A 10,500-nucleotide genomic window follows, 5' to 3' on the forward strand; every position below is an offset into this window, starting at 1 on the left:
AGGCAGCTGCTGCAAAGGCAAATAAAATAATGGGATGCATTAAAAGAGGCATAGATGCTCATGAGGAAAACATAATTTTACCTCTATACAAGTCACTAGTGCCACCACACTTAGAATACTGTGTACAGTTCTGGTCTCCGGTGTATAAGAAAGACATAGCTGAACTAGAGCGGGTGCAGAGAAGAGCGGCCAAGGTTATTAGAGGACCGGGGGGTCTGCAATACCAAGACAGGTTATTACACTTGGGGTTATTTACTGTGGAAAAAAGAAGGCTTAGGGGTGATCTTATTACTATGTACAAGTATATAAGGGGACAGTACAAAGACCTGTCTACTGATCTTTTTACTCTGAGGCCTGAGACGGGGACAAGGGGGCATCTTCTACGTCTGGAGGAAAGAAGGTTTAATCATAATCACAGATGGAGATTCTTTACTGTAAGAGCAGTGAGACTATGGAACTCTTTGCCCCATGATGTTGTAATGAGTGATTCACTACTAAAATTTAAGAAGGGCCTGAATGCCTTTCTTGAAAAGTATAATAATACAGGTTATATATACTAGATTCCTTGATAGGGCGTTGATCCAGGGAACTAGTCTGTCGTATGGAGTCAGGAAGAAATTTTTTTCCCCAATGTGGAGCTTAGTGTTTGCCACATGCTTTTTTTTTGCCTTCCTCTGGATCAACATGTTAGGCTATGGGTTGAACTAGATGGACTTAGTCTTCCTTCAACCTTAAAAAAAAAACGATGTTACTGGTTTTCAATAATTAGGATGAAGGGGAAAAAATAGTCATTCACAGCTATCTGCTATGTGAGTGGGGGCTGCTGTCTTTCCCCCTGTTGTCCTTAGTTGTAACAGACCATATGACTTTCTGCCATGTGTATGGGTGAGGGGTGCTGAATTCCTTTCTTCCTTCTCCTATTACTCTATGGTAAAGCAAAAACTTACTCTCTTTATTCTACAAGATTGAATCAACTCCTGCTCCTTCTCTTTAGCCAATTGCAAATGGTCTTTTAATTCCTTCACTCTTTTCAAGACACGTTAACAAGCCCCTCTCTAATGGATTCCTTATTTCATTCATAAAAGCACCTCCAAACATGGCCTTCCTGGTCCATTCAATTCATCTACAAATGACCAAATATTTTCTATCATCTCATCTTTCTCTGAGGTATGTCATTTAAAATTTAAGATGGATTGTTCCCGCTACTTTGTCAAACCCCAATACTGCAGGATTTCAGTACTCTTCCTCTGAGTCTACATTTGCAAATATTCAGTCCCTTATCTACTAATTAGATATTCTTTTGACTGTCCCATTCACTACTTTATTAACATGTGCAGTCTTTCTCTTTGCTTATCTGACCTCCATCTGTTGGATGTCTGATAAAGGACACAAACTTCTTATCATTTTAGCATAATTTATTAATCACTTAGTACTCAGTCATAGTATTTTAGAAGAACTAGTCTGTCCCCTTTGTCATAGTCACTTGTTATAGGTTGCTCAGATAGCCCTGACCTACTCTGCTAGTTCATGTCCTTTCCATGTGATTAGCTCTAAGGGAGATAGTGTCTGCTCCACTACCACATGTGTCTTTGTTATCACAGGTATTATAACATTATTGGCCTTCGATTTGGTCACCCTACAGTTTGATCAACTGTTTTTCCATCCTCTATTCTATACTCTACATACTGTATATGTCCACCATCCTGGTCCATTATAGGAAGGAGGTACTGTTGATTATGCCTCACTAAGTCCGTCCAGTCCATTGTCAAAGATATTCACACAACACTGTTAAGGCCCCGTCACACATAACGAGATCGCTAGCGAGATCTTTGATACGTCACGGTTTTTGTGACGCAATAGCGATCTTGCTAGCGATCTCGTTATGTCTGACAGGTAGCAACGATCAGGCCCCTGCTGTGAGATCGCTGATCGTTACAAAGCTTCCTGGACCATTCCTGGGTCGTTGCGCTCCCGCTGGGCAGTGTGCACCTTATCAACTACCTCGTTAGCAATTCAGAACTGAGACACGTAGGCGTGCATAAATTGGACTATTCCACGCCCCTCGTCCCCGATTGGTGGTCTCTACAGCATTCTCATTTTCCGCCGTGCATAAAGAAGGCAACAGAATAGCGATTCCATCCTTTGTTTCTGACCTCGTGCTGGATTGCAGATCCTAGCAGAACTCTCCGGGCTGTTGATATCCGTTCATTCGACTGAGTCCTGATTTTGCGGATCGTTGTAGCGTTCTCCGGCTGTGACTGGCTGTACGCAGTAGCGTCCACCAATCGGAGATGAGGGGGTGCGGAAAAGTAATTTTATGCACGCCTTTGTGACACAGTACAGTCCCTATCAAGGTGTGGATCGTTGAAATAGCTGCTGTTTGAAAGCGTCCCAACGACCGCCGAGATCGTTGGTTAGATCGCTGGGGCGGCCGAAATCGTTGGGAAGTTCTGCATGTTTGACAGCTCCCCAGCGATCACGAAACGACTCTCCAGCGATCCCAAAACCGTGATGTAATAACGATCTCATTATGTGTGACGGGGCCTTTACTTATTGTGGTTTTACCACACTTCCTGCACTAATTACTTCCAGAGCCAACATTCTCTAACTCAGGGGTCTCAAACAAGCAGCCCCTGAGGCTCTGCTGTGAGGCCTTTGAGACAATCGCATTCAGCAAGCTAGGGGCTGCAGATATCAGCATTTATTTTCAACTGAATGTGAGTCCACAGATGCACATTCAATTGAGATGGATTGCGGGCCAGAGACCCCCTCTCTGCACCACAATACCACCACTAGCAAATCAGAGGCCAGCAGTGGGCATTCGCATCCCGGAGCAGCCACACATGATGTAATTGTTAGATGCCCTGCCTGTGGGGGATGAAGAGGACGCTGTTCGCCAAGGGAGCGATGTCAGGTGAGAATTTTTTTATGTGTATGTAAAGAGCAGCAGAATTGTGGACATTGTTACAAGAAGAAGACAAAGATGGGGACATTTCTATAAGATGGGGACATTATTACAGGATGGGGGCCAGAATTACTATATAGGGCTAATTGTAAAACTATATTACTGTATGGGACCAACTGGGGGTCAAAAATAAGGAAAACATTTATAAAAAAAAAAAAAGTAAAATGGAGAATTAAAAAAAAGGAATAATATTTGGACATTTAAAATGCTGTTTTCTGTAAAATGAAAGTAAAAGAGAAGACCTGTACCATAACCCATATGATAAACAATCTTAAAATGAATAAAAAACATGGCAAAAAAAGATTATGAGCAAAAAGTCATATAGAAAAATAATGGAATCACTGAAAATGTAATCTTCTCACGCAAAGAACGCAGCCCTTCATATTTTTTTTTTTCTATGTGTGGTCCATTCACCCGGTTGAGTTTGAGACCCCTGCTCTATCTGCTCAGCTCAGATTGTTGTCTTGACCATGCTTGCTCTAATGAACAGGCTTCTGCCTGAACACATACAGACTAGACCAGACCTCCTGAATTTTAGCCTTTTTGAACATTCTTTTACAATCCGTTAAAGAATCCTTGGCTTCACGTTCCCTAACTAATCTCTTTTTGCTGTCTTTCTGTAGGGTTTCTGTCTCCATTTACTCAACAAGTTTCCCATACTTGCCTCAAAATCAGTGCTAGCACAATCTTTATCCAAGCAGTCACACAGACACTATCCTATAACTAGCGTAGAGTAGGCAGTCACAAAGAACACAGATCCTACAATACAACTAGTAAAAGATGCCCTTCCTGCTGAGTTGATCCGTCTCAACAGCCAAACAAGATACAGCAACACTAGCAATTACAAGTACAAGTACCACTATATTTCACACTTATACACTGATCAGATCACATGCACAAAGTTTAAAATGCACAGGTATCTCTTCCCAGTTCTTGAACTAGACTATTGCAAAATACCTCACCTGGATTCGAGGTAAACCAGCTCACAGTAAAAGTGAAATACAATTGTAAGAATCTTTCTTACCAATGCTGCAGATTTTTAATTCACTTTTACTGGAGGGTCCTCCTCACTCTAGATCCGGATGGTATAATGCACATTTAGTCCTGGGACTTTTCGGCGCCAAATTCTGTGAGCAAAATACACTCTCTTCTATGCCTTTCGAACTCCAAATTTAATAAGATTTGTTTTACGAGCGCTCAGGAAATCAATACATCACATCCTTATACGTTGTACCCAAGATTTCTGGTTTATTAGCACATGTAGGCACTTTAGTGTCACAGACACAGGAAAAGTTATGAGCCGATAGGTACTTTAGGGGCATGAATAGAAATATGAAACTGCCCTGCCCAGCAGTGTTAATAGATCACCATTACACAGAAGTTACAAGAAAAAATGGATACCACATGCTCAAAATGGATTCTGTTCTCTCACAATAGCTCCATGAAGATCAGTTGATATTACAATTGCTGTCTTAGAGAACACAGATGCTAAATAGGAATTTAAAAGTCTGGTCTTCTCAACATCATTTTTGACCATTTTACCCTTTTCATTCTGTAAAATTCCTATAACATCTTTTGGATTTTCTTTTGCTTTTAATATACCCCCAAAATCCCTTTTTTTCCTTTTGGTCTCCCTTGCAAGCCTCACTTCCTTTCTTGCTTTAAGCTCTTCTAATGCTTGCCCTGCATTCCCAGCAGACATCATATATTCTTCTTTAGACATGACCCCCTCTTTCCATTAAATGTACATTTCTTTTTTCCTTTTTAACAAGTGTTTAAGTTCTGTGCTTATCCATCCTGGTCTCTTTAAATGCTTCCAAATCATCCTTCTTTTTGGAATTGTTACTAATTGTGCAGTGAGAATTTCATTTAGCAAAATCTCACATCGTTCTTGGACATTTCTATCCTTTAGAACATCCAGCCATTGGACCTTTTGCACTCTATTTCTGAGTCCATCTGAGTCTGAGCATGTACATAAAGTGCGGCACAGATTCATTTTAACTAAAAGCCTAGATCTTTAGATCAGGAACACAACTGACATTTATAGGACATTTCATAACTTTCCCAAATTCTTATAAAAAAATTTACAGCACATCCTGCATTGAACTACTGTACCCAATTTATTATATATTTTAGGAGTCTGAGTCGGTCCATTTCATACTGACTCCACAGCCCTGCTTATGTGAGTCTGCAACTCTCTGGTAGTCTTTGAAAAATGGTCTCCATTGCCTCTTCCAATGTCCAAGATCTAAATATAAGACATGACAAAAGTACTGGCCACTGAGCTAATATGATGATAGAGCACATATCAGTTACACAAATCAAACATTAAAGGGGTTTTCCCATGAACAAAAGTTCATTTTTAAAATTGGCTGTGACTGACCATGTGCGGAACATATTACATACACGGTCAGACGCAGACAATTTTTTGAATGAACTTTTGTTTGTGGGAAAACCCCTTTAAACATGCTGAAGAGAGACAGCTGTAGGAACAGCAATTGAAAAAGTATTAACGAAAAAGTGGAGATATACTAATCAATTGTGGTAGTTCCTACAGAATGGTCTCCAACCAGTGCATAAATTGTACAACCACAAATAGAACACAGCTGACACAGAGCTGAAGGTAAAACGAAATTACCATAAGACTAAACATGTTACAATAGTAACACTGCTGTGCCAGAAAAAAGTAAATACAAAAATAATAACCTGCTTGGTGTACATAGAAGTACTTAAGAAATACTTAAATGAGCATGCAATCACGTACGTAGAAATAAAAAACCCCTATGATCAAAAATGGCACACTCAAGCAAACGCCAATATTCCCTGCATGGTCTCACAAGGAGTATCTAGTGGTGACACATGGGGAAGAAAATTAAAAAGGTCCGTGATCCACTCCCTGTTGGATAGATGCACTCATATGGTGGAATAGTCCTTAGGACAGCAGGCATAGATCGCCGTAAAGCACGCAGAGAGCCCCGGCCAGTGGCTCGTCTGCCACTTGCAGGACCGCGTGTAGGCAAACGGCGTGTGACATCACAGCAGGAGCAGGTGGACGGAAGCCTCAAGATGTCCCATCCTCCCTTGATCTTTCTTGATTATTACATCTACGGGGGTGTAACTTCCACATGCAACTTTTATAATTTGACAAAAGGCACTCTAGTAAGCGCGGGTATCATTGTATTTATTTAAATAGAAGACCCTTTCAGCTCTGCACTATTATAAAACTATTATTGGCCCTCACGATAGTTTAGATTTCCAAGAGCCACAGAGCCCCATACTCTAATTACCCCACAGAGGTTTCTCCACTAGTTACAAATTTTTTACTGAAGAAGACTGTTGAGTTTGATCATTTCTGTAAATAATTTATTGTCTATAGTCACAGTTTTTGACTATAGTAGTTAGTGCCCAAAATACTCTGATATAACCCCTTTCCATAGACAGTTTGGTGTTCCAAATCATTTTTCAAATCTGACGTGTGTCACTTTATGTGGTGATAACTTTATATGCAGATTTTTCTGGAATAGTTTGCAGGCACAATATAACGGGAGCACTGTTTGTGGTCACCTGGCAGCTCAAAAGATGGTTACTATGAATAGAGAGCACTATCTACTCTGCAGTGTTACCTTTTGTTCTATGGTACGAGATGACAAGAATAGTCAGGTAGTTGGGTCAGAACCAGAAGAGCACAGAAAATAGAGTAGTCAGTAAACGGGCCAGGGTCACAACAGGAAACAAATACACAAGCTGGGAGCTGAGCACAGAGGACATCAAGGTTGTATGTGGCAGCGTCCAGCAATATGCTTCGAGTTTTAGTAGGGTATGGTGCTTTCCAATTGGCTGAAGTAAGGAGTAGATTACTCCAGCTGGACAGCACACACACCCTTACTGCCTCATCTTAGTGGCTTGACAGAGCCTGTACCACAGAGAACTTCTGGTTCTGACGTCTCCTCCATCATCAGCGCTGCCTGCAGAATAAATAAGTCGGCGCCAGGTGACAGAAGCAGACATTCCAGGAGCAGATCCCAGAGGAGATGGGACACACCATTTGCAGAAGCCCTAATATGACAAAATGGCAGAAAACCAGAGCAGTAGAAATCCCCATAAAGTGACTCCATTTTGGAAATTATAACCCTCAGTAAATTAATCTATAGGAGTAGTGACTATTTTGACCCCACAGCCACTTTCCAGAAATTAACACACAGTGGATGTTGGAGAGTGAAAATTGCAAATATGCCATTTTATTGCCCAACATACAGTGCCCAGATTGTTCTCCAGGAGATACGAATACCTTAAATTAAGTGGGTTCTTCTTACTATAGTAATGCCAAACACATGGATGCTAAATGTGGTTTGGGCACATTGCAATGTTCAGAGGCGAGGGGCAGATTTGACTTTGAGAGAGCGGATATTGCTGGATTGGTTTATGGAAGCCATGTTGCTTTTCAAAAGCCTTTGAGCCACTAATAATGTGGAAACCTCGGTTTTTCCATTGACAGGAGATGGACCTGAGAGGGGAATTGTTTTTTGCAGGATGAGTATAAGTTTTTATGGTATTATTTGTGCCTACATAACATTGTTTGGTGGCTTTTTATTCCATATTTGTGAGGCAAAATGAACAGTTGAACACCATGCTTCACTGGTTCATCCTATGAGGTTTTCTATTAGACTGAACTGTCAGGGTCTTGGTGAATAATTCAATATTTTTAAAATATTTTTACATGGACCGTTTAAGTAGAAATGTTCAAAAATATAAAATTCAAGGATATTTTATTCAAAAATAATAATTGGTTTTATTCTTAGCAGATGACTGTACCAGGAGATCAGAGGGACTGCTGACATCTTCACTTTTTAATCCGGATGATCTTGAGATCCCACAAGATACAATTGAAGTGAATGCCATTACTCCAGATATACCATCATCCCTTCACAGCAAAGATTTGTCATCTGATCCTTTGAAATATGTCCTGCCTTCTGATTCATTACCGACTACTAAGGAAAATCATAGTCAGAAAATAAGCATTAAAAAACAAACTGCTGCTAAAGCAAAGAAGCCATTTTTATGTTCAGAATATGGAAATAGTTTTCCCCTTGAAAATTCTTTTCTTAAACATCAAAAAGTTCACACAGCAGAGAATAGATTTTATTGTTCCAAGTGTGGGAAATGTTTTAACCAGAAATCAGATCTTGTTAGACACCAGAGAAGTCACACAGGGGAGAAGCCATTTTCTTGTTCAGAATGTGGGAAATGTTTTAACAAGAAATCAATTCTTGTTAGTCACCAGAGAACTCACACAGGGGAGAAGCCATTTTCATGCTCAGAATGTGGGAAATGTTTTAACCAGAAATCAAATCTTGTTAGTCACCAGAGATCTCACACAGGGGAGAAACCATTTTCATGTGCAGAATGTGGGAAATGTTTTATATGGAAATCATTTCTTGTTAGACACCAGAGAACTCACACAGGGGAGAAGCCATTTTCATGTTCAGAATGTGGGAAATATTTTACACAGAAATCAAATTTTGTTAAGCACCAGAGATCTCACACAGGGGAGAAGCCTTTTTCATGTTCAGAATGTGAGAAATGTTTTAACCAGAAATCAGATTTGGTTAACCACCAAAGAACCCACACAGGGGAGAAGCTTTTTTCCTGTTTAGAATGTGGAAAATATTTTACACAGAAATCACATTTTGTTAAGCACCAGAGAAGTCACACAGGGGAGAAGCCTTTTTCATGTTCAGAATGTGGGAAATGTTTTAACCAGAAATGGAATCTTGCTATACACCAAAGAACTCACACAGGGGAGAAGCCTTTTTCATGTTCAGAATGTGGGAAATGTTTTACAGAGAAATCAAGTCTTATCAATCATCAGAGAACACACACAGGGGAGAAGCCATTTTCGTGTTCAGAATGTGGGAAATGTTTTACAGAGAAATCAAGTCTTATCAAACATCAGAGAACTCACACAGGGGAAAAGCCTTTTTCATGTTCAGAATGTGGGAAACGTTTTATCCAGAAATCAGATGTTGTAATACACCAGACAACCCACAGAGAGGAGAAACCTTTTTCCTGTTCAGAATGTGGGAAATGTTTTACAGAGAAATCAAGTCTTATCAAACATCAGAGAACCCACATAGGGGAGAAGCCTTTTTCCTGTTCAGAATGTGGGAAATATTTTAACCAGAAATGGATTCTTGTTAATCACCAGAGAACTCACACAGGGGAAAAGCCTTTTAGATGTTCAGAATGTGGGAAATGTTTTAACCAGAAAGCGCATCTTCATAGACATCAGAGAACCCACACAGGGGAGAAGCCTTTTTCCTGTTCAGAATGTGGAAAATGTTTTGTGAAGAAATCCTCTCTTCTTAGTCATCAGAGCAGTCACACAGGGGAGAATCCTTTTTTATATTCTTAATGTGGGAACTGTTTTGCTTGGAAATCAACTCTTAATAAACATCAAAAAAGTCACAGGGGAGAAGCCTTTTCTATGTTCAAAATGTTGGAAATGTTTGAAGATTGAAGAGAATTGTATCTTCTTAAAGGTGTTGTCCACTACTAGGACAGCCCATTGTCATTCCTCATGTTTGGCCTCGTTAAAATAAAAACACTCATACTCCCCTCCCATGTTGGTGACATTCCAGCGGTGATAGGACTCGCATTTCTGGTGCTCACTTGAGGTTGATAAATCACACGAGCCCTGTGTCCAATCAGTGCCAACTTCACTGGCCCTGCCTTCGGGCGTATTGAACATCAGCAGTAAGCCAGGGCTTTGGCTGCTCTCTGACTTCCTCGTGATTTTCGATTTGTATGAAGTTGGGGACAGTGAAGCTAGCATTAATTGGGTGCACGGCTCACATGATGTAACAACCTTACATAAGCCCCGGGAACGCACGTGTCTACACCGTTGGAACGGTGCCTGCATGGGAAGTTTGTATAAGTGTTTTTACTTTAATAGAACCAAACATGAGGAACGAGAAGGGTTCGTCCAAGTAATGGACAACCCTTTTAAACATCAAAAATTCCACACAGAGAGAAGTCATTATCATACCTAGAGTGTGAAAAATGAATTACTGGAAAATTGTATTTTGATGACCATCAAAAATTACTCAGACAGGGAGAAACAATATGTTATTGACAAATTGTACAAAAACATAAGACAGTTGTATAATTAAATAAAGTGAAATTACTTTAGACCTTACCGTATTTTTTGTACTTTAAGACACACTTTTAACAAGAAAAAATCTTGCTAATAATAAACTGGAGGCAGCTTCATGTGACACAGGAGAATGCTGAAACAGTGCCCCTCCTGGTCACTGAGAGAACTGCTCTCTCTCCTCCAGTCTCACATTTATCTAACTGAGTGGTGCAGAGCAGGGGAGGAAGGTACTGGGACCTGCACAGATGCTGCACGTCCTGAGTGAGCAGCTGAACGACTTTTTACCCGACTAGCTCAAAGACCTTTCAGATCATGTAACACTGTTTTACATAGAGTTATATGAAAAAGTTTGGGCACCCCTATTAATCTTAAGCTTAATGTT

General features: G+C 40.3%; 1 protein-coding gene across 1 annotated transcript in view; it reads left to right on the forward strand.

Moving 5' to 3' along the window:
* The window catches only part of LOC141174670 (uncharacterized), a 43,445-nt gene extending 33,345 nt beyond the window's left edge, over positions 1-10,100 (forward strand). Inside the window, exon 8 of the mRNA XM_073659594.1 lies at positions 7,765-10,100. Within this exon, the coding sequence (XP_073515695.1) occupies positions 7,765-9,377 (1,613 nt within the window). The 3' untranslated portion in view covers positions 9,378-10,100. The remainder of the gene's footprint in view (positions 1-7,764) is intronic.
* The last annotated feature ends 400 nt before the right edge of the window (positions 10,101-10,500 follow it).

Source organism: Phyllobates terribilis, unplaced genomic scaffold (assembly GCF_046119375.1).
Source record: "Phyllobates terribilis strain yellow unplaced genomic scaffold, ASM4611937v1 Scaffold_13__5_contigs__length_258822181, whole genome shotgun sequence".
Classification (NCBI taxonomy): domain Eukaryota; kingdom Metazoa; phylum Chordata; class Amphibia; order Anura; family Dendrobatidae; genus Phyllobates; species Phyllobates terribilis.